This window comes from Zeugodacus cucurbitae, chromosome 3, assembly GCF_028554725.1.
Source record: "Zeugodacus cucurbitae isolate PBARC_wt_2022May chromosome 3, idZeuCucr1.2, whole genome shotgun sequence".
Lineage (NCBI taxonomy): Eukaryota > Metazoa > Arthropoda > Insecta > Diptera > Tephritidae > Zeugodacus > Zeugodacus cucurbitae.
The window spans coordinates 15978042-16003787 of NC_071668.1; the positions used below are offsets into that span (position 1 = coordinate 15978042).

General features: G+C 32.3%; 1 protein-coding gene across 1 annotated transcript; it reads left to right on the plus strand.

Moving 5' to 3' along the window:
• Ttpal_17 (alpha-tocopherol transfer protein-like) lies at positions 1 to 24962 on the plus strand. Its single transcript, XM_011195936.3, has 8 exons — positions 1 to 617; positions 22544 to 22774; positions 23408 to 23499; positions 23598 to 23751; positions 23817 to 23875; positions 23944 to 24189; positions 24259 to 24409; positions 24504 to 24962. The coding sequence occupies exons 2-8, from the start codon at positions 22588 to 22590 to the stop codon at positions 24548 to 24550; spliced, it is 936 nt and encodes a 311-aa protein (XP_011194238.1). The 5' UTR covers positions 1 to 617; positions 22544 to 22587; the 3' UTR covers positions 24551 to 24962.
• The last annotated feature ends 784 nt before the right edge of the window (positions 24963 to 25746 follow it).

The window sequence follows — 25746 nt, forward strand, 5'->3', positions numbered from 1 at the left end:
GCATCACAAAAAGCCACAACGCTGAGCATTTCGCCACACATGAAGCTGTGCCGCCACATTCTCCAGTAGGTACGCACATTTTGGCCATTCAATTTGCGTTTTTTTTTTGCGACCAAGTCACCACCAAATACCAGTTACTCGCGCACCATAGACGCGCGTAGACAACATACTATCGTCGCACGATTGTCGCACTTGAGATTAGTGGTAAACTAAATAAAATACCAGTTGAAATTAAGAAACTAAAATTAAAGTTATCGCTTGTGACTTGGCGATTAAAGCGATTTGAGGATTAAAACGGCAACAGACCGAGTGTTTAATGGTCAGTGTAAATTGGCAAAGACGACGGACGGTACACAGCTAATTACAAGCGGAATTGCGCAAAATATGTGAGAAATAGCAAGAGTAAGAGTTTTTATTTGCAAATTTCCAACACTAAAGACAAGCAAACAAACATTCATTTGTTTTAAAAAGCCGTGAAAAAAGTGCAGTGTGAAAAAAGAAGTGAGAAAGAGTGAAGAGTTTAAAGGCGTGCGAAAGCGTTTTTTGAGCAGAGGAAAACAGAGCGAAGGCGACGTAGAGGTTGTGGAGCAACAGTAAACAATTAAAATCAATTATCGGTGAGTAAAGTGAATGGCCAGTGCGGCAAGCTTTAAGAATTTATGCATGTAAATAAATATTTGCGAAATATAGATGTATGAGGAAAAAAAAGAAAAATAAAATAAAAATATAGTACAATTGAAAAAAAATGAAATAAAAAAATTTGGAAAAATAATAATATAGAAAAATTAAAAAAAAAAAAAATAAATTAAAAAAATTAAAAAATGTTGAAAAGTACTTTTAAATGTAAAATAAATAAAAAATTTAAAAGTGTGAGGGCAAATATTTACACGCTACTAAAAAAACCACAAAATATGCAAAAAATCAAAAGGCGCATGCGCAACAGCTGTGGCCAAAACAAAGCTTAATGTAGTCGCAAACACGTAAAGGAAACATAAAAATTAAAAGAGAACGAAAAACAACAAATAACACAAAAGAAATTTCAAATAAAAGCAATTGCAATTATTTCTACCAACAAATTTGTTGTAATAAGCTTAAAGCGTACAGCAATAATAGCAACAAAGTTGTTACTAACGCAATGTATAGTACGATTATATAGCGCATGAATGGCAAAATGTAAAGCATAAAAAGGTAAAAAAATTTCGATTTTGTTTTCTTAAACAAGCACGCACGTGTGCTTGTACAAAAATTTTACGTTCCGCCTATTTTTGGGCAACTCTATTTAGTTATGTGAATAAGCTGAAGTATACATATATGACGTATATATATATAGATAGCCAAAGTTGTACGTGTACTATATTTATGTAAATATATATGCATGCTTATAAAGTTTTGGTTTCATGCACTTTATCACATACATATATTTACACGTAAAGCCACACTTGACTTCACACAGCTCAAACGCTGATTACGCGCCAAGTCAACGTCAGTCTGAAGATGACTCAAACCGCTATGCAAATAGCAAATGTCATTTTTCGTTTAATTTATTATTTATTTATTTATATTTTTGTGTATATATAGCCAAAGAAAGACATAGATATCTACTTAGTAGCCTTTTTCTTCAATAATAAACCGCAGAAGATTTATATTTATAAGATCTTTAATATTTTTCGAACTGAAAACCTCTGGATTTTAATGATTAACTTGAGTGGTCACGATTTCAAGCACTTAAATGAAGCCCTGTTTTCTTCTACTTATATGGTTCCGTCTTTCAAAATAATCAAAACTCCAGACATAGGTTAGGTTGTATGGCTGTTCCCCAGAGGGGAAACACACGTAGGCAATGAAAGATAGTCTCTTGTGAAGCCAGGACCCACCCCTCTTGCTTAGGTATCAGGTTAAGACAAAGCGCCCTTACCCTACCACAAATCTTCATAGATTATTCACTTCCATATCCGTGCTTTCGTGTTGTTCGAAACAGTGAGATCCGATAAATCTTTGTCTTGATCTCGTAAAGGCGGGACATTCCTGAAGAAAGTGATGAGATGGTTTTACCTCGTCTTGCTCCAGGCAGCTTCTATAGCTAGCATCCGGTAAGATTTTTAACCTAATAAAACTCAAGCCATACTTATGCGGAGAAAATCTATCACTTACTTTGGATCTAACGAAGAAGCATGAAATTAGCAATACTTATATTAGTGAATAAGATGATTTCTATTCGTTGAGCACCTTAGCAATTTATGGTATGTATCATTAAAAAAAATAAAACAATCATATAACCTTGATAATTCTCAAAGATGGACCGTTTTGTCGCTAAAAGAATCTATAAAGCTATTTCTCATAACAGATTTAGAGTCATAATTTGATTTGGAACCTCAAGATAGCTGGGATATTCAATCCCCTTTATCATAAAATAGTGATAAACTAGATATACTAAGAATAATCACGAGATCGGGGTAAAAATCAAATATTTTGTCCGAATCTGCTGGACTTCTCTAGAACATCAGAGTGGTTTAACGAGTAGGAAGGAACGAGTATGTAAAATGGGTATCGTACGTCGCACTTAGACCTTTAGGAGGCTAAATATGTACTCTATGAACCAATCTGTGGTCTTGCTAAAATTTGGTTTAACGCGTAAAAAAGTAGTGAAAAGAAGATGTCATGAGCCTATGACATGTTGGGTTTATCTATCGTTATATGTATTGTGTATTATATCGTTGTCGTTAGTTCACAGTAAAGTTAAAGTAAAAAGTTATTGAAACGTGTATGCTACTTTGACGAAACATCTTTTTTTCTAGTCTCCTTTAGCATTCGTCTTATAACCATCAATTATTTATTAAATTTATCGAGAGGTATTTGAGTTTATGAAGAGTTCCGATGTAGGGTTTCCAATTGCGTTATGAATTATTGCTTTTCTTGTTTTATCTTGTTTATATTAAAAAACTTGGATATACTGAAATAGATCCAGGAAAATTCAATTTGAAACCAAGAATAAACAAGTTTCAACATTTTACTATTTATTCCACTAAACTACAGTTGAAACCAAATGAAATCAAAGTATTAATTCATAAAATTTTGTAAAATTGATGCTGGGTAAAGGGAATGACAAAATCTGATTGACTAGCATACCAAAGCATACGAGTATCTATATTCAATGAACCTAAACCGCCAATATATGTATGCTTTTATGTAAAAATGCAAATATTTCGCTTCAAAAAAAATGCGCCTATCTAGTATTGGCTAATATGCCGCTCAAACTTGTTGGCCATTTAATTTATCCACAAAATTGGCAAAATTATATGGTTTCAACTTAAGATTTATACTAGTGTGGCTAGTTAGCCTTCGGTGTGGCGTCGTGTTGCCAAAATGAACAGACAACAACTGTAGAAAAGTAGCAAACTCAAATGAAATAAAGTGTCAGTGGAAACAAGTTTCATTTGATTTTATTTTTTGCGAAAAAGTAGGTCAAAGTATGGACGTACTAAATATGGTGAGCGTCACGAAACACGAGTTAAGCTTGTATTTGATTGAAAGAGAAAAAGTTGAATGTGGTTATTCAAGAATAGGCTTAAAGACTTAAAGTAAATACTAAATTGCTTTATAAGCTTCTTTGTTGCAAGAGTTAGTGATTTGAGAGTTGTTGTTTCATAAAAAGAAGGGGGAAGAAGGCTGATCGAATTAACAAGTTTTTAATTGAATTGGTTGACGATAATGTTGCAGCGGTTAAAAGAAAGATTTCTTGAAACTTTATTCCTCCGTGGATGGTTTGTCTACAACACCAAAAGTAACCCTCTAATATGTTTGTTTTATGACTGAGAAACGCTAAGAATTGAGAATGGAACACATTTTTGAACCAAAGATAATACCTACAAGAGGAAAAAACATGAGCTGTCTTGGAAGATCACTTCTTCAAATATCAAATTCTAGCATAAATCAGTCTAAATTCCAAGGTTCGAACATTTTTAATGGCAAAATGACTTCAAAGTTCTGAGAAAGGGTTGTATTACCATAAAATTTCTCTATTTTTTTCAGCAATTTAAATATTTCTTTTGTTGAAATATTTAATATTTTGTGTTTATGATTCGGAAGAGATATCCATTATTGCTTGAATATTTTCGGTTCTTTTGCGGAGAAAAGATTTTGGGATTATATTTTTCCACAATTGTATTGAGATTGGAACTGTTTTTTTTTCAGTTTAAAATTTTGAGAGAAATGTCTACACTTTTTTGATCACCCTGTATAATATTTTCATTGGAAAACTGACACTAAATTCCTTATTTAATACCTATGAGAATAAATTTCGAAATTTCAGAGCATTTATGAGTAACTTTCCGTAAAAATCATATGCAAAGCAAGACATATAAATTAAAAGCATAAAAAATATAGTAATCAACAAAATATGATATTAAATCCCTTATATAACACTCCATCTAAATAGTAATTTAAAATCTAAAATATACAATTACAAAAAAAGCACAACAAATACGTTTGGTGTAAAAGTAATACTTCATTACAATTTGATATACGAGTATTCATTACATAACACCATAATACAACAACTAATAGCAACACGCGATTCATATGGCAAACAAAATGAGTGCAGCTTCGTGAACTTAATCATACAATGCAACAGGCAATTAAAAAGTGATAATTAACTGACCGGCAACTGTATTTAAGCGTGTACTAAAGCATGCACTAACTTATAGGGAAGGTATGGAAAAAGTCGACTGCTGCTGCCACTCTTTCCATTTCCTTTACGTCAAGTGTAATCAACGCGTGGAAGTGGTTTATCAATTGCATGCGTATGTTATTTTGTGAAAATGCAATTAAAATAATAATAATAATAATAATGAGCTGTCATAACACATATAGTATGTGTGTTACATAATAACACTACTTAAAATTACACACTTCAGCTTAGTCGTTATAGTTGTTTGAGGCAATTGAAATGACGCTTACCTTGAGCTGCGGTTCATCAACGGTGAGTTTAACAATTAATTTTCCAACTCACCTGCAATAAAAATAAAAATACATAAATAGAGTGTGTTTTATGTGGTAAATTGCTCAAATATAAATAAATATAGAGTGAGTGTGTATTATGTGGTAAATTTCTATGTATTTGTGCATAAATATCTTGCAAGCATATCATTAAATGAGTACCAAGTCCACCGTAAAAACCAATTCATTTTACAACTCACGTTTTCTTATAATAATCTTTCGACTTTTGTACGTAAACACTCGCGTGGAGATAACGAAAGACTTGTAAAAATATAGATTAGAGGTTATTTTAAAGAAAGATCACAATTTTTAAGTAAATAAAGCGCATTTCCTTAGGCTGGTAATGAAAAAGGGAGAAAAATTAACCAAATGAAGTGTATTGCTCCATCTACTTTGACAGTTTTGCTTGATAATTCTTATTTACTTTTGTGAAAGTAAAAGAATAAAGTAAAAATAAAGACAATAACACTCAATAACTATTTTTTATACTCTCGCAACATGTTGCACATTGCCACCAAAATGGTCTAAAATCAGACCTCCGAAACTACTCGACCAATTTCAATGAAATTCGGTTCATAATATTTACCTGCTATACCAATGATATGTTCTGAAATTGTCCAAATCGGTTCACAACAACGCCTACTTCTCATATACCAGAACTTTGATGTCGTTCTGAATCGTTTAATTTACAATTTATAAAGTAAGCACTAGTGAAAATATCGGAACAAAACTTTGCACATACAAATTAATAGTGTGGTATCGCCTTTCTGAAAATCGAGGAAATCAGACCATAAGTTTTTGGCCCATATAACGAACATGAGGACCTCAGTCCTTTTAATATTTTTTTTACCGAAAATATAGGTAAGCCACTCAGATATTTCGTAGAAACTCAGAGGAAATATTTTTTGTTTTAATAAATAATATGTCTCCGTGCCAAAAATAAGTGAAATCGGGTCATTACTTCCCCTATTTACCTATTTACCTAGTTACCTATTGTTAGGGTTTTCAAACTTTCAATGGACTATACATATACCATATCGGTTCTTAGTAAAATTTAGTGATCTTGGATGGAATATAGCTAGGTAGCAAAAATAAGTAAAATCGGCTCATGCATATTGGTTTTCGATACTCTAATGGATTTTATGCCGAATATGTGGGTCAAATTGTGTATATTAATTAAATACAATTAATATAAATAATGAAATTTTCGGTTACACCCGAACTTAGCCCTTCCTTACATGGTAAGTAAATTATTTCTTCCTCCTTCCTACTGCTCCTTTTCTTCTCTTCCTCGTTTAAATACATATAATTTATATAAACATAAAAAAAAATATAGTTTTAGTATTCACTTCTCTATGTGTTCAACCTTACTGAGTGCTGCTCTTGCAATTTGTGCATTGTGATTCAAAATTTTAGTAGGAGTAGGAATAATAGCGACGAAACATCTCTCAATTTTTTTTTTAATTTCACAAGTAATATACAGAGAGTGACGTAGATGAGTTTATCTTTCCGTTCAATGTGACCCTACTTTGTCTAAAGAAACTATAGGACTTGCCAACCGTAGTTTTACTCACGAAAAAGAGACATTAATAACATCTAGGGAGATTTAAAGCAGTGCAAGATACGATTTTTCCACGACTTATTAGTCATATTGTATTCAAGATACGATTTTTCCATGACTTATTAGTCATATTGTATTGCCGATCAAGTAAATTAAAATAGAAATAATCCGGAGAGCACATTTAACTTATAATGATTAAATAGACTTATTAAGTCTAGACAACTAAGATTATAATAATAATTCCTTCTCATTCTCTCTCTCTCTCTCAATGAATTTAAGAACATACACTCATACGTTTCTTGATTCGAGTTACTCATTTATATAGACAAATATAGTTATTGGAACATAATTGCAAAATAAATGAAAAGTCCTTTGTCTCCCAAGGCAACGTTGAGATTAAAGTTGTTACTAGTAATTGATTATAATGGAAATTTTTAAGTAACTTAATAGTTTTGATGATGTCAACACGGTTTTATTGGAACATAATTGCAAAATAAATGAAAAGTCCTTTGTCTCCCAAGGCAACGTTGAGATTAAGGTTGTTACTAGTAATTGATTATAATGGAAATTTTTAAGTAACTTAATAGTTTTGATGATGTCAACACGGTTTAATTCACAAAGAGGTGTAATCATAAAATATAAAATTTTGAAACAACAACAAAAATAATTGCCATTCATTTTAAAATAGTTAACAATTAAGTAACTAACAAATTGCTGTCATAAAATGTTGACCCTTTTAGGTAATTAATTAAACTTTATAATTATTCTAGCATGGATATAAAAATATTTCACCATCATTTTTTTATTGAAATTTCAAATTGAAATATTTAATTAAATGCATTCGATTATAAACAATTAATTTAACTATTTATTATTTAATAATGATTTAATAAACTATAATTTCGAAGTTTTAATTAAATTTTTTTATTGTTAGTAATTCTCATTATTGTTCGACAAATATCAATCGAACTTTGATTTAATAATTATTTGCATGCGATTCGAAAGCTGAACTAAAACTATCATGGAAAATTATTAGAAATTGACAGACATAGAAGAAGAAGGCATGCAATTCATAGATGCTTGCGTGTTCATGCTAGTAAGAAGATATTAAAAATTATTTTAATTTATAAGAATTAAAAAAAAAAAAGATTTTTTTCTAAAACCACACTTTACATATTTTTTGAAATTCAAAACATTTTGAAGTTATTGATTTTCAAACAAGTCGAGTAATTGGTGTTAAGAAAGTTCAGTGGCGGTCATGCCAAACAAAAAACTTAAGCGACAAACCTGCATACGAAAAATGGTAACCAAAGATTTCGAAACTGTTTTCGAAAATATTCAAACTTTTTTGAATATAAAGAAAATGAAAATATTCACCTAATTTAAACTAATTTCATAGCTCTATTTGTATATTATATTATGTAACAAAAGTTAAGCCAGGCAAATAATAACGCTCTTTGGCAATTATTTACTTCAAATACTCAAAAAAAAATTAAATAATATCTCAAAGGTCATTTCATTACCGCCAACAAATACTTTTGCTTAGTTCAACAAATTTCTGTTTAAACAGAAAAGCGGAAAAATACAAGCAAACAAGAAGAAGAAGAAGAAAATAAAATAAATACTCAACTCATTGCCACTTTTATGCTTGCTCAGTACGGGTCAGCAAAAATGTTTTTTCTGTGAAATCAGTTCATTTCATTTATACTTGTCACGGTCATCTTTTTTGACCACAAGCTACAAATGTGTAAAAATATTTATTTATATTTATTTTCATACCCATTAATGTGTAATACACATTGTGTATGCTTAAATTGATCTTTGTACTTGATCGTCATTTTGTGCTGCTGCTGTTGCTGTAACAGGTGTTTGATCTTGGTTAAACAAGCCACGCTGTACTTGAGATGTTTCATTCGGTTTTTCGTTTCAATAATTAACACCTTTCTGGGTGACATTGATTTTACGACACCAACTGACTAAGCGGAAAAGCAATTTTTATAGCCAACACAGCATATGCGCTGCTTTATTCAGCGCATTTTAGCTGATTAATTGCGGTTACCTTGATGCAGCTTTAAGATTGATGTTTCGAGGGACACAAATTAAATGTAGAGAAAATGAGTTAAACATTCTTTTGTATTTAAAAAAATTTAGTTTATTTGTTAATGTTAAGGTTAAATAATTTTTGACAGTATGTTTAATATAAAACAGTTTTGAGCTTATGAATTGAGGTGTTTGCGAAACTCTGAGTTTAATTTGTAATTTTGTTCATATTATGTTTATATGTAGTAGAGGGTTAATCTTTGATTATTGATTAAAGTTTGTGATAAAAGGTCGTAGTAAACTCCGAGTTTGAGAGAAATGGTCAAATAAACTCGAGTTTAATATTTGTTCGAACTTAAATTTCATATTAAAGGGTTAATCGTTGATTTTTGATTAAATGTTGTGATAAAAGTACGCTTTAAACTCCGAGTTTGAGCGTAGAGTTTAATGTTAAACACCAAAATAGTCTATAAACTCGAGTTTAATGTTTGTTAGAGCTTACATTTTATATTAGAGGGTTAATTGTTGTTTGTCGAATAAATTTTGCGATAAAAAAGCGTTGTAAACTCTAAATTTCAACGTAGAGTTTAACGTTAAACAATAAACTTGATTCCAATGTTTTGTTTGAACTTAAATTGTCTATGAGAGTGTTAGTCCTTGATTATGGATTAAATTTTGTTATAAAGTGCTTTGTAAACTCCGAGTTTGATTATAGAGTTTAACTTTGAACACCGAAATAGTCAAATAAACTCGAGTTTTATAGTTTTTTTTTCGCACTTAAACGCTTAAATCTTGATTAGTAATAAAAATTTTTGATAACAGAGCATTGTAAACCCTTAGTTTGAGCGGAGAGTTTAACGTTAAACACCAAAATAGTCAATAAACTCGAATTTAAGGTTTGTTTCAAACTTAAATTTTATATTAGAGTGTAAATTACGGATTATTGACTAAATTTTATGATAAGAGACGGCTGAACTTCCGAGTTTGAGAGTAGAGTTTAACGTTAAACACCAAAAGTCGATAAACTCGAGTTTAATGTTTTGTTGGAACTCTAATCTAAAAAAATTGTTAGTTTTTTTCACATTTTCAGTATTTATAAGCTAATTAGAGCTAAACTCGAGTTTAAGAAATGATGTCTCTCCTCCAAAAAACATCTGAGAGTTGTTATCGAAGTTTAGATTGAAAGAATCTAATTTTTAGCCTCTGCTCGAATGAGTTTAATGTCAACTTTCATAATATCTGGCAATAAATCTTGTTTTTTGTGTTTTAGATCTGGCAAATTCAAATTATATCACCAAAAAATACATAAATTGTTGCAGAGAATTACGAAAATAATAAACATGTTAATGAAGTGTTTACTTAATTTAATTAACACGTTTAATTGCGTTTATTACGTTCATTAGAAATTATTAGCGCTTTAAAATTGCACAAATAAATTATATACATAGTATATAATGTTGTCACCTATTTGTTTATCACATGATAAATCATTTGCTTCACTTTGTAATTGCCTCTTGAGCAACAAATTAAATCTTTTACATATACATGCACAAATATCATATACTAACTATATTTTCATATTCATATATGATAAAAATATATCTTATTGTTTATTACTCTTCACCTTATATTTATTGCTGTCAACTTATCTACTTCATTGCTGTTTTGTTGTTGCGTTAAACTGCGACCTTGACTTTTACCTTTAAAAATTAAAAGTCATCTAACTCATATCAAATAATACTCAATCAATCGAAAAAAAAACGAGTAAAATAATAGCAACATTACAACAACAACAAAAAAGCGCAGTACACATTGTTATTAAGAAAGAAAAAACAATATCTGCTAAGTTTATTAATGATCGAAGTACCCTACGGCGGTGAGTACCTACGTTCAGGCATACTAACATGCACACATATGAACTTATATATATATCTATCTATAACATTGTGTCTACTACGAGTTTTATGGCACACATTTTCGTTTGCTTAGTACAACCGTCTGTCTGCCTGTCGTCATGTAGCTCCGAGCATGCACGTTTTCGGCTTTTAACACTTCGAAAATGCGCCGTCACGTTTGCGTTAGTCAAAGAAAAGTCCACAAAATATTAACGATTAAACTTCAATTTTATTTGAATGAGCGTATAAGGTATGGCAGTTTAGTTGCGCATGCGCATTCGAGGGGATTTCTTTTGGTAATATAAAATATTTTTGTGAGTTCGTGAGTGTCACGATTGCTACAGCTGAAGTTTGAGGAAATAGCTGGCAAAAATTATATGTAAATCTATTAGGGTGGTTATAAGGTAATGATTTTGAGATTTTTTTTAATATTTCTCATTTTTTTTGCATTTTTTCGCACTATATATAGATGGCATCACCGCTTAAATGTTACTCATACGTCATGTCGACTTCGCACTTTTTATTAGGGGTTTATTGGGTGTAGAATGATATTCATTGCGGAAAAATATTACATAAACAAGAAAACCTTAATTTTATTTAATTGAATGACAAACTTTCAACAGATGGCAACACTTTGGAAAAAAAGTATTTTTAACTCTTTCTTAAAGACTCTTTCATAAATATTTTCAGTTTGAATCCCTTATCAAAAGTGGCAACTCTTTCATAAACAGATGGCATCACCGCTTAAAGGTTACTCATACGTCATGCCGGCTCCATAGTTTTAAGAATGATTTTTGGAGTGTAGCATGATATTTATTGAGGAAAAATATGAAATCTCCACGAAATCCTTAATTATATTTAATTGAATGAACAACTTTCAAAGTGTGGCAACACTCCCGAAATTTTTTTTTTAATTCTAAACTTTCTTAAACACTTTCAGTTTGATACCTTATAGTACATTTTATTTTTCTAATCAATTTATATTTTTTACTTACTAAATTTAAAAAAGTTTAGTATCTCTGTTTCATCACTACTAGTACTTAAGGAATTAGGTTGAAAAGTTTGGTAGAGATGTTTAGCAAAGGCCTCTGCTTTGGCTTCATCACTCCTGCAAAATACCCCATTTGAGTCCCTAACTGTTGCGTTTCGTTTGGTTGGTCGTTTAAGGTACTTGGTAGCTTTCCAGAGTCTGTGCTCATCGTTTTTAGTGGGTTCAAGGTTTTTAATAAACAAACTGAAGGATTCATTCTTCTTAGAATCGCCATGTCAAATGGATCTCCCCATTAGCAAGATATCAAATAGCGAAGTTGCTATGGAAGTACGTAGATTAAATAATAGTAAAACACCCGGCTACCCCACGCAATGGAAATGTGCTACTGTGGTTATGGTCCCAAAACCAAATAAGCCTGAAAGCTGTCTTACGTCATATCGTCCTATTAGCTTACTGGTAACATTTTCGAAAATATTCGAAAGTATATTTTTGCAAAGAATGTTACCAGTAATAGAGGATCAAAAAATCATACCTGAACATCAGAAGAAAAAAAATACTGTTCTGCAGCCTTTTAGACGTTCAACAAGCTTTTGACAAGGTATGGCATCCAGGACTCCTCTTCAAAATGAAAAAGGCTAATGCCAGCACATTACTATTTAGTGCTTAAATCTTATTTAAGTGGCAGACACTTTTATGTAAGGCACCGGGATGCCACATCAGAAATCTACAGCATTAGTGCTGGTGTACCGCAGGGTAGTGTTTTGGGTCCAGTCCTGTACACAATATCATCAGATACATCAGATATGCCCACATTACGAGAAATAGAGGTAGCAACTTTTGCTGATGACACAGCGTTTATCGCTTCTAGTGTTACCCCTATAGAAGCTTCGTCTCTACTTCAAAACCAACTGAATATGCTGGAAGTTTGGCTCAACAAATGGAAAATAAAGGTTAACTCCGAAAAGTCTACTCATGTCACATTTGCATTAAGAAAAGAGGAGTGTCCTGCTGTATTTTTAAATAATAAGCAGATGCCTACTAGGGACAAAGTTAAATATTTAGGGATGCATTTAGATCGACGTCTTACATGGAAAAGTCATATTCAGGCTAAACAACAACAATTAAAAATCAAAACTAAACGCATGTAGTGGTTGCTCGGTCGAAAGTCTCAACTTAGCATAGAAAATAAAATACGGCTCTACCAAGCTATTCTCAAACCCATATGGACATACGGCATTCAGCTTTGGGGTACTGCCAGTAAGATTTTGCAACGTTATCAATCAAAAGCATTGCGGTCACTTCTTAACGCCCCATGGTTTATTACCAATGAAGCTATCCATAACGACCTAGGTATTCCCTTTATGAAAAATGAGATCCTAAAATACAGTGCTAGATATCTTGCACGTCTCTCAAACCATATAAACCCAATTGCTGTTTGTCTGTTAGATATAACTTCTGAAACTATACGGCTAAAAATTCTCATATCTTAGATTTACCATTTCTCTAAAACTCTCTTAGATTTAAGTCTGGCAAAAAAAAAAATGAATGAGAATGTAAATGAAAATGAATTTTTGATAGATGTATTTAATAACCTAAGTTAATTATATTTTACTTATGTATATGTAAAAAAAAGTAATCATTTATGTAGATTTGCTCAAGGACAAATCTACCTCTGCCATTACCTACTAGATCTAATTTACTGAATATCTTAATGTAGATAGATTGTAAATAAAAATGAAGTAAAAAAAACTAAATTTAAACAAGTGGCAACTCTATCTAAATATTATCTCATATGGAGATTTTTGTTAATAACTGTGGTTTGTTGACAAAATTTGATGGGACAAAATGATTTTATCAACATAATTGAGAAAAAACTAAATTTGTTGGATAGGGTTGCCATGCTTATAAAAATATTTTTTTTAATTGTTAGCTGTCATAAACTTCTTTAAATTGATATCCATATTAGTATACCAACTATGTAGTTAAGGCCATAGATTTTCTTGAATTAAAATTATGAATATGTGGCAACCTTTCTAAAAAATATTTCTGAAAAACTTTAAATTTAAAAATAAATAATTTCGAACAGATGACAACCTTTTAAGTATAGAAATTGATTTGAAAAATATTTCCGAAAAACATCAAACTTTTTTAGTTTTTAGCGTTTTTTATCAATTTCCTTAACTCAAAAATTTTCAAACATATGGCAACTCTTTCAGTATGCAAATTTATTCGTTTTAAACTTAAATTTTAGTTCATAAAATGTATATAAGTAATATGCACCTTTGTAACCTATCTCAAATAGCGTGTGTAAGAACACGTCAGCTACAGTCGATGACATTAAATGGGGAACTAATTTGCATACGGAATGCTTGTAACCTTTGCTAGAGCATAATCTAATTTCAAGTCAATTGAAACAAAAACCGATCGAATTTATTTTTCCTAAGTTTTTATGTTTGTTTGCCTCTGTTTGCTATTGCGGAGACGCAGTGGCTGGCAGTGATTCAGTGCGTGCTAGCTAGAGTGTGGGCAAAGTTGTTGACCGCTGACGTTGTTTTGTTTGTTTCCTATTTATTTTTATTTTTAGTTTTTTTTTTCGCATTAAAATTTATGTAAATAAACACAGTGAGGTGATAGCAAATACACGCGAAAAAAAATAAAAATAAATTTAAATCAAAATCAAAAGCAAATGCGAGTGAGTGAATATGTATCAAAGGCGCGATATTCTTTCACTTATGAAGTTCCAAAGCGCAATTCAAGTGCGCTCCGTGATATACAACACATACTTACTTATGTATATAAACAAACTAAAAAAGCCATTGATTAAGTGAATGCTCGCGCTATATTTTCATGCACCTGCGTGTGCGAAATGCTTTGTTCCCGTGTGATAAGATACCGTTATAGCAGCTGTTAACTGCGTATATGAAGTAAATGTGTTTGAGTTGTTGTCAATTTCTTAAGATGTTGTTAATTTTTGCCGCTTCAAGCAGTTATGAAAACATAAAGTTTATTTGACTACTTGAATTTCCTAACTAATTATGTAAAAGTTAGTCGTGTATATGAGACTTACAAACGTAGTAAAGCATATTACTTAACACTCACCACTAAAATATATATTTGAATATACACAATTAAGTCGTTGTATTCATATGTTCGTTTGTATGTCTGTCTGCCTATTTAAGCAATTCCGGCCTACGTCTGTCTTGTATACCTTCGCTTTTGGCTTCAGTTGAAGGTAGTCCGTTGGCATTGATATTGAGTTACTGTATCTTGTTGAGCTGACGATTTTCGAAAACAAGTTTGCGCTAGTTTTTTACTGAATTTCATAAAAGTCGGCATTTTTTAGGCAGATTTTGCATAAAAAGTTGTAAACAAAATTCGGTGGCACTGTTTCCAAGCGCGTAAGAGCGAAGTGCAATTAAGGGCAGTTTTATGAGGCATATTTGCATTAGGGCTGTTCTAAACTATAAACTACTTTTGTAAAATTCTGAAAGCTGTAAAACGTCTGGTTCCGTTTTTGATCAGTGTTTAAAAAGCAATGAGTGGGTTTAGATCCATTTCGGGGGATAATTTAATATACTGTAAGGTATTTTTCTCATGGCGATTAGTTTCTAACAAGTCTGATATTAAGATAGATTTTTTACAGAAAATGCTTTTTATAAAAAACTTTCAGTGATTTGGTAGCGAGACAAATCTGTAGAATCTTGCATTTATCAGATAATATTAAGACGCACACCAGAAATTACAGAAAAAAGCCGGTCTATCATATAAATTTCGATTTCGATTGATTTGATTAAGGTTATATCTTTCAGCATCTTCAATTGGCTGGATCTAATTGTTCGAGATAGTGAAGGGTGCTTAAAATCACTAAGGTTTTTTTTTAAATATATTTATGTTTTAAGAAATTATTTTTCAGTACAGTTTAGTTTAGAAACATATGTTTTAGTCCAGATTTTTAATAACAAATCACAATGTACCATATAAGGTTCCATCAATAATTTTTATAAATAATCAATTTAACGCAGAAAAAAATATTAAAACATTTTTTTTCTTTCCAAGAGAAAGAAAACCCAAAACAGAATAAAGAAATATTGGTTAGTAGTCAAATATTCATTATACAGTGATCCCCGCTTAAGTGCCCCCCGTTTAAATATTTGAGAAAGAGCTTCGTAAGTACCTCGAGGCACTTTCCCGCTTAAGTGTTTCAAAAGTCTTGCATGTGAAGAAGGGGCACTTACTCGCCACTCCTCACTGTACTTCATCTTTTCGACTTCGAGTTCTTTTGCATGAACAAATGTTACTCGTTGGCAAACCGTTATATTTATACTCTCGCAACAAAGTTGCTTGAGAGTATTATAGTTTGGTCACATAACGGTTGTTTGTAACACCCAAAACTAAACGAGTTAGATATAGGGTTATATATACCAAAGTGATCAGGGTGAAGAGTGGAGTTCAAATCCGAATGTCTGACTGTCCCTCCGTCCGTCCGTGCGTCTGTGCAAGCTGTAACTTGAGTAAAAATTAAGATATCTTAATGAACACACACCTTTCTTGGCACCATAGGAAGGTTGCTTTCGAGCAAAATCGGACCACTGCCACTCCCACAAAATGGCGAAAACCGAAAACACATAAAGTGCCATAACTAAGCCATAAATAAAGCTATGGAAATAAAATTTGGTATGAAGGATCGCACTATGAAGGGGGATATTTGGATGTAATTTTTTTGGGGAGGTGGGCGTGGCCACGCCCTCTACTCATCTTTTTGTACATATCTCGCAAACCAATAGAGCTATATAAACCAAACTTTCTGCAGTCGTTTTTTTTAGCCACTTCCTAATACAGTCCAAAAATGAAAGAAATCGGATCATAACCACGCCCACCTCCAATACAAAAGTTAGGTTGAAAATTACTAAAAGTGGGTTAACTCACTAACGAAAAACGTCAGAAACACTAAATTTTACAGCAGAAATATCAGAAAGAAGCTTCACTGAGATTTTTTTACACAATGGAAAAAGGGCGTGGCGTCGCCCACTTATGGGTCAAAAACCATATTTCAAGGAATACTCGACCGATTTCAATGAAATTCGGTATATAACATTTTTTTGACACCGTGATGACACGGGTGGAATATGGGCGAAATCGGTTCACATCCACACCTACTTCCCGTATAACTCTATTTTGAATTCTTCTGAATCGTTCAGTTTATAATATATATGTATGTTAGGAACCAATGAAGATAGGGGAATAAAACTGTACACAAATACTGTGACATCACTTGTGGAAAAATTGTCAAAATCGAACATGAAGAACTCAGTGCCTAAGGGTAATTTTTCACCGAACATATCGGTAAATCTCTCAAATATTTTAATGTAATTCATTCCCTCTGATTTTTTTCTTATAACAGTTTGTCTCTATACCAAAAATGATTAAAATCGGGTCATAACTTCCTCCAGATACCATATACCTAATTATAGGTAATATAAAATTATGTGAGCCTATAGTCTTCGATATATTGTATTTTGGTGGTGAAAATGAGTAAAATCGGTTCAGGAATTACCTCAGTCCCCATATACTATTTATGATGATATTCGTTATTCTATTGAACTTTATGCCGAATATATGGGTCGAATTGTGTTATCTTTATAAAATTACATCAATAAATTGCGTGAGCATAAAATGTTCGGTTACACCCGAACTTAGCCTCTCCTTACTTGTTGAATAAAATTTTTATTGCATACTTAATAAGAAAACTATTTAATAAGAAAAAAATATGTCGAGTCTTTACCTCATTAAAAAATATTTTAATGAGATTATCAGTTATAAGTACCTCCCTAATGTTGTTACATAGCCTTGATACCTATTACTACTGGAAGTAAATGTATGATTACCTTCACTTCCAAAAAATAAAATACCGATCGTTTCAAAGTCCGGAGTTCCTTTCCGCGGCGCTTTGTACGGTTCATAGTATCAAATACTTAACCATAAAAACTTAATACAACAATAAATATTTAGACATATTTACACAACAAATTTAAAACAATAAATATTTAGACAGTTTTTGAGCTTAATTAAATTAAAACCATCAGATGACTATTTCGAATATATAAAATGTACAATAAACATTAAATTCTAATAGAGTAATGAAAAATTCGCAATGTATTTTTGTTGAATAACAAAATGTGTAATTTACATTTTAGCCATAAACATTACTACAATTTTATTTTGCTTTCTAATGACGATAAGCATTATTATTGCTTTATAATTATTTAAGCACATTACGCGGCTATAAACATTCAAAATATTGTAATAATACGAATACCCATAAAAGTGTACTGATATCAGTAATCTAAATGTTAAATGTATGTACATATGTAAACAGTAGTACGAGCACATTAAGCTACTAAGTAGCTAATTACAGATTAAATATTATTGCTAATGGGTTTGTTCGATAATTTATATGGTTTAGCTACATTTTAAATTCATTTTTCGAATACTATATTTTATGATTTTATTTAGCGATAATGGTGTCACAGAAATTAAGATACCCCTTGATGTCCAAAAATGCTCTTAGCCAGAGTTTGTTTGCCAGAGTTTCTTATATGAAAGGAACGATAATTTAATGAATTTCGGCGTTTTCGCTGTGAAATTTAAATCCGCTAGATGGCGCTGTTTGTTAATGGTGGTGTATAGAGCAAATTTATATATAAACAAGAAAAAACGTTAACTTCGGCTGTACCGAAGCTAATATACCCTTCACAGGTGCATTTCTTTTAGTAACTCTGTGTTTAAGCAAATCTAAAGACGTAAGAAAAATTAAGTAAAAAAAGAAAACATTTTACTAATTCTTTTTAGACGGGTTGTTTGCTAGAAACATTAAGGTTATATAGTTAACCGATCTGAACAATTTCTTCGGAGATTATATTATTACCTTAAGCAGTAATACATGTCAAATTTCGTGAAGATACCACGTTAAATGCGAAAATTTTCCATACAAGCCATTGATTCCGATCGTTCGGTTTGTATGGCAGCTATATGCTATAGTGAACCGATCAGAACAATTTTTTCGGAGATTAAATTATTTCTATGAACAATAACTCACACCAAATTTCGTGAAGATTGTAGTAAAATGTGGAAGTTTTCCAGACAAGCCCGTGATTCCGATCGTTCAGTTTGTATGGCAGCTATATGATATAGTGGTCGGCAGTTCCGACAAATTAGCAGGTTCTTGAAGAGAAGATAACATCTGCAAAATTTCAAAACGATATCTCAAAAACTGAAGGACTAGTTCGTATATATACAGACAGACAGACGGACGGACAGACAGACGGACATGGCTAAATCGACTCAGTTCAACATACTGATCATTTATATATATACTTTATAGGGCCTCCGACGCTTCCTTCTGGGTGTTACAAACTTCGTGACAAACTTAATATACCCTGTTCAGGGTATATATATAGTCGAAGATCCGACTCCGTTTGCTTTGTGAGCTTTATTCAGTAAATGCACCTTGTTGGTACAGTTAAAACACACTACTATTCTCTCTTTTGATCAATCCCCTGAAAGGTCATAAGCCTTTTTGTACAATAATATCTTCGTAAATAAAGATACGGGTATATATATACTACACAAAGAGTTCTTTGTCTTCCTTTGCCGCTTATTATTGTGACAGTTAAATCTAAATCTCTCTGCGTCACTTTGTTTTCAACTGCATTGTGAGTATATTTGTATATACTATAAAAATGTATGACAGTTACTTTTTATCACTTCAGTTATGCGCACTTTAGAAAACAAGCACGTTAAGCAGAAATTGAAAAAAAAGTTAAGCATGAAATTGCCATCTATAAAAAATATAAAATGAAAATTGTAGTTAACATGCAGATTTGGGCAATTAAAAATCTCTTTATAGTCATTTATAAACAGCTGCAGATGCACGGGTATATATAATAAAAGAGCACGTATAATTAGCCGGCGTACAAAGCACTTAAAAAGCACATTTGTTTTTCTACATATGTATGTATATTTGTATGGATAAGTCATAACTGTTTATTACACAAATCTACAAAATGTATGAATAATTATTTATACAAGCAAACTATGAACGATTATGAATTTAAATTCCTAATTAAACGACATTTGTAGCACCGATATCGGCTATATGCCGACACACTTATGATTTATCATCTAAATATTCCTGTTTGCTTGTATAATTTGCTGACAATTAAAATTGTTGACAGCCTTTATTAATCACAATGTTGATGAAAACTTTAAATTATAGTATATATAATTAATATTTACCGATTTTCAATGCGTCTGAGTAGAAATTAAATGTTTAACGTTTAATTACAATTCAATGGGGTTTAACCTGATTTAAGTTGTGCAAGGTACAACAATTTTTATACGGTCAACTGGAACATTCCGTTAATCAGGTTTTGTAATGCTATAAAATTAAGGTCTCGAGTTTTATTTGTGCTTTTTTACTTTGTGTTTCGGAAGGTCGATTTCATAATTGAAAGCTTTGTTTTTAATGTGGGGAATTCTGTTGAAGCTTCTATAGAGGTTATGCTCTAGATGGATCAATCGATATAAATGGGTTTTCAATAGGGCGGCTACAAAAGTAAACCGATAGGGACAGCAAAAGACGCCAGATTTTTTCCTGTCTTCTGACATTTATCTTCAGTAAGTTTGCCATTTCGTCATGGAAGGATATAAGATCGAACATACGAGTCAAAATTATTAAAATTTACCACCAAAATTCTGAGTCAGTGACCTCAACTTTAAGAGCGATACACCCAATTTATGGTCGGCTCATTTCTGGCTGAGTGGCTTCGTCAATAAGCAAAATATGCGTTATTGGTGAGACAGCAATTCACAAGTAACATGAGTCACCATTGCATCCCGAAACGGTTTACGGTTTGGTGCGGCTTATGAGTCGGCGGCGTCATTGAGCCGTACTTCTTCGCTACCGTTCAATGATAAACGTATTGGAAGATATGGACTTGGACAATATGTCCAATATGACGGCGCCACAAGCCACCCAGCGAATGTCACAATCGATTTATTGAAAACAACTGTTAGTGAACGTGTTATCTCACGAAATAGCCCAGTCAATTGATGCCGTTATACTATTTCCTGTGGGGCAACGTCTAGTCTTTGGTCTATGCCAACAAGCCAGCGACGATTGATGAACTTCGTACGAATGTCGAATATGTAATTGCAGCAGTATCGAGCGATTTATGCTTGGAACCCGTCGAAAATTGGGTTCAGCGTCTGGACTTCTGCAAGCGTGCCCGTAGTGGCCATGCAAAAGAAATCGAGTACCATACATAATGTCACCGCATTTACTTTCACATGAATAAAGAATTTCATCCCAAATCCCAAATCAAACCCATGATTGAGGTCAATTTCGAATGACTAACAGATCATATCAGAAAATGTTTCAATAGAAAAATATACTCGGAGATTTGAGTTCCACGATTTGGTAAAAAAGTACCCCCGTTGCTTTTTTTTTAAATAAAACAAAATCGTTTTATACCGCCGTATTTGAAGAAACCAAAATAATATGAAAGTTTACCTATTGGCCAACATTTCCCTGTATAAATACCCATTGAAACCTATATGTAGAAGCTAGTTCAGGTTTTTTGAATGATTGTGTTTTAAAAATAAAAATTTCTGTAAGAAATCGGTTCGAATTTTGGAATAGTCAGGACTCTTTTGACGGTTTCGACATAATATATATACATTTTCACTCAACGGGTAAGCGTCATAGCCGAATTTGATTCATATCTTCAAATTAGGAACATAAATCTTGTATGATTTCAGTAGCATATTATATAATGACACAGCTTATGAACCAATCTATATTTTGTTCGTCGAGTTCGGTTCGATACCGTTGTCAGTCTCGAGAGTGCTAAGAAGGATATTTGCTATTAGCGAATATCCATCCACAATCAATTAATCGAAATGTTTGCTTTTTTATACCCTGAACATAAAGAAATCTATTTGGACCTTCTTCTAGAAACGCGAAGAGAATGTAGGCCTCTCCTCATCCACAATTTTTCATCCAGCTGAGTACATAGTATGTCTTGTAATGTTATTATTTTGGAAACCACTACTCGAAATCTGATTATCAGATTATGATCACAGCGGAAAATTATAATTCAATTGATAGTTATGGTTATGGTCTTGTTGTTACACACCTCTAATTGAACACATTGTTGTCCGTAAATTAGGTACAATCAGCTGTTTTGGATATGGATATGGTTATGGCACCTTTAATTCAACATTAAGTTTGCTAACAGCGAACCCACGGAAACTGTTTGTGCTGCGCTGCATTCGTTGTTCGAGAGTAAGAGGCATGTCTATATACATACGTATGTAAATACCCGAGCAAATACAATTTAACATATAAATATTTAAAAACAATTTTTGTAGCGTATTATATTATAAGCAAACAGTGGCGTGTATATTGACTTGATTTATAGTTGTTGCAATTTCAATTCAAATGCGGTAATTCGAGTGCAAATATTACATATGTTTAACTTCTTCGAGAGAATAACAATAAAAGTCAGCGTGGTGTGTGGTTGCTCATAAAACATGAACAGAATATATTGGCAGGTGAATTAATTCATTTTATGCATAAAAATATTTGAGCTAAAGAATTTCTGAGAATTGTACTCAAGACGTCTTCCAAGTAAAAATAATTATAATTCAAAAATTTTTGAAAGCTACTCAGTACTCAAGTATTTCTTTTATGGGCTTCTGTATGCAAATTATATCAATTTTATTACGTAGTACTCGTGTACACCCGATAATGGCGTTGACTGGATTCGCTTGTTCTATTATTTAATTGTTTACTTTGTTTTTATTAAATCGCGACAATGAAAGCATCAACTACAGGCAAGTCTCAAGCTAGTGATTGCATCTCTACAGAAAGTGAATTTATTGCAAATCTTAATGCACTGCATGAGTTTAATCCCCCGATTATTGAGTCACTGATTGTTTTTATCGCAAATAATCCAGTTTAAATACAATTAACTAATTAATGGCTTTTTCCACTTACAGTTACTTCATTCGACTACCATAAATACAACAAATTCACCTACAAAATGGTGAAAGCTGACAGCATACAGTATGATGATAATCAAATACCCTATATCGATTTGGGTACAGCGATTATACGTATGGAAAAAGAAGAAGCACCTGAATGGGCTTTAGAGAAAGCTCGCGAAGAATTACGTGAGTTGCCGGAAATAATGGAACCGGCGATTAAAAAGCTGCGCGAATTAATTGAAGGTAAGTAAGTTTTCGTGAAAGCTTGAGTGAAAGCTGTTTGAAAGCTTATTTTAATATTTTCCAAAGCTTTCATATATGAAAAAAACTTGTCTTGTTATATTTTTAAAAGCTTAAGGAAGGTAAAGAATTTATTCCTTGAAGAAAGCAACAGTAAAATTAATAAATATTTTTAAATCAAATCAAAAAAAATCTTTAAAAAGCTACAAAAGCTTATATAAATGTTATTCAATTAAATTTTAGATGCTTAAATGAAACTTTCTTTTCATTAAATTTGTATGAAAGTTTAAATAAAGGTTTTGTCACCTTTGGAAAGCTAAACGGAAATGAAGAAACATTTTTTAAAGCATTTAAAGCTCAGATATACAATTTTATGTGCCAAAGCTTTTACAATGTGCATTTCAGAAGTAATTTGAAATGTTATAATTTAAATGAATGAAAGCTTAAACTTCGACCAAAGATAGATCTGATATAAAAAATCGTATGTCAAAGCTTTTAAAATACAAATTTTTAAATAAAGTTTAAATAATTTTAAAATATAAGCTTTTTCATGCATAATATGTGAAAGCTTCCATGAAAGTTTAATGAAAGCTTTTATATATATCGATAATCTCCTAATTTTTCATATTTCAACAGAGGAAAAACACTTAAAGCTGCCTTTGGATGATGAATATATGAAAATGTTCCTGCGCCCATGCCATTACTATCCAGAGTCGGCGATGAAGAGGGTAGGTGGTGGTAGAATTATGATCAAGTCACATCTAACTTCCATTAACTCTCTTAATTCTTATTTTTTATAAAATATTTATATCTCTTTTAACAACAGCTCAAGAACTTCTATCACATGAAAGCGAAATATGGCGCACCCTGTGAGAATATTGTGCCCAGCAAGCTGCGTAATGTTTTTGAAGAGGATATCGTGGCACTCTTTCCCAACAGAGATCAACATGGGCGACGTATACTCGCGCTTGAAGCAGGAAGTGAGTACAATATATTCGATAAATATCATCTAAAGCAAAAAATAATAAATATTGAAATTTTTTAGAGAAATGGAAACCTTCACGTGCACCTCTCATCGATCTGTTCCGCACCATACAATTGACAGTAAGCTAATTAACATATCTCAATAAAATATTGATTTTAAATTATGCACTTTTAAATCTTAATTCAAGGTCTTGGGCTCCATGGCCGAACCATTGTCACAAATCTGTGGCGCCATAGTCATTATCGATATGGAGGGTCTACCCATGAGTCATATTATGCAGTTTACACCATCTTTTGCCGCCATGCTGTTGGACTATGTGCAAGAATGCATTTGTATGCGTCTCAAGGCGGTGCATATTGTGAATAATTCTTATATATTCAATATGTTGTTTGCCATCTTCAAGCCGTTCATACGCGAGAAGCTGAGGAAACGGGTAAGGCATTAATAAAAACAAAAAAAAAAATTATAATTTTTATTGAAACGGCGGCTTCTTTGTTTTTAGATTTTCTTCCATGGCAAAGACTGGAAGTCGCTGACGTCGCATATCGATAAGGATGCACTGCCTGTGAAATACGGCGGCACTGGCACTTGGGAACTGCCATCCGGCAAGCTATTGGGCGAGTTCTTCGAATGCTACTCAGCTGATTACGAATGTAAGACGCAGTTGAATGACTGCAAGGCAGACTTGGAATTTTTTGCAATTTTTTATATGTTTATATTTTTTTATAATAAATGTTTATCTTGCAGTGGCGGATACTTATGGATTTACGGAGGGCTATCAAAAGAAGAAATAGTGCAATGCGGTGTTGCAATTTTTTTCTACAATTTCATATAAACAAAATTTATTTAAAGATTTTTGGTATTATAGTTTTTTGATAAAATGTAGTAATTTGTATTTATATGACTTAATAGACCTGTTTTTTCTATGTGTAGATTGCTATTGTGATAATGCAGAATTCTTTTAGTCAAACTATGTATGTCAAATGTTTATAAACATTGGTATTGTGTGTGCATATTTTTTACGAAAAGAAATTTGATTAAAAATGCTTGCCTTTATGCACCACGTTACCTTTAAACTTACAACAGAAAAAGAACATGTAAATATGCAGTCTAGTTAATAGTTGTTTAAGATTTGTGGTGATGTTGTAATATCAAAAAAAATATATATACATAAGTATAAAATCTAATAAAAAACATTTAAAAATATGTATTTGACTTTATATGGAAGACCAAGATTTAAAAAAAGGACGCTAAAAGTAGACTGATATGCACAGCAAACGACGCCATATTTCTTTTGACATTTATCTTCAGTAAAGTTTGCCATTTTATCATGAAAAGTGGTTCTCAAACGATGGTCATCCCTTTGACGTCGTTGTGACGAATTCTGCGAAAAGATCTTGGCCTACATCCTTACAAGATTAAATTGATGCCAGAACTGAAGCCGCTTGACCACCAAAATCGTCGTATGTTCGTAAATTGGGCTGAACAACAATTTGAAAATCATTCGGATTTTCATCGAAAAATCATCTTCAGCGATGAGGCTCATTTCTGGCTGAATCGCTTCGTCAATAAACAAAATATATGAGTCACCGTTGCATCCCGATAAAATTACGGTATAGTGCGGTTTATGGGCCGGCGGCGTCATTGGGCCGTACTTCTTCCGTGATGATCAAGACCGGCACGTGAATGAGAATAGCTAGCGCTCAATGATAACCTAATATTTTTGGCCCGAATTGGATGATATGGACTAGGACAATATGTGGTTCCAGCAGGACGGTGCCACAAGCCACACAGCAAATGTCACAATCGATTTAATGAAAACCAAGTTTGGTGAATATGTTATCTCACGAAATGACCCAGTCAATTAGTCGCATCGTCCGTGCTATTTGACACCGTTAGAGTATTTCACGTGGGGCTCCGTCAAATATATGGTCTATGCTAACAAGCCAGCGACGATTGATGAACTTCGTACGAATATCGAACGTGAAAT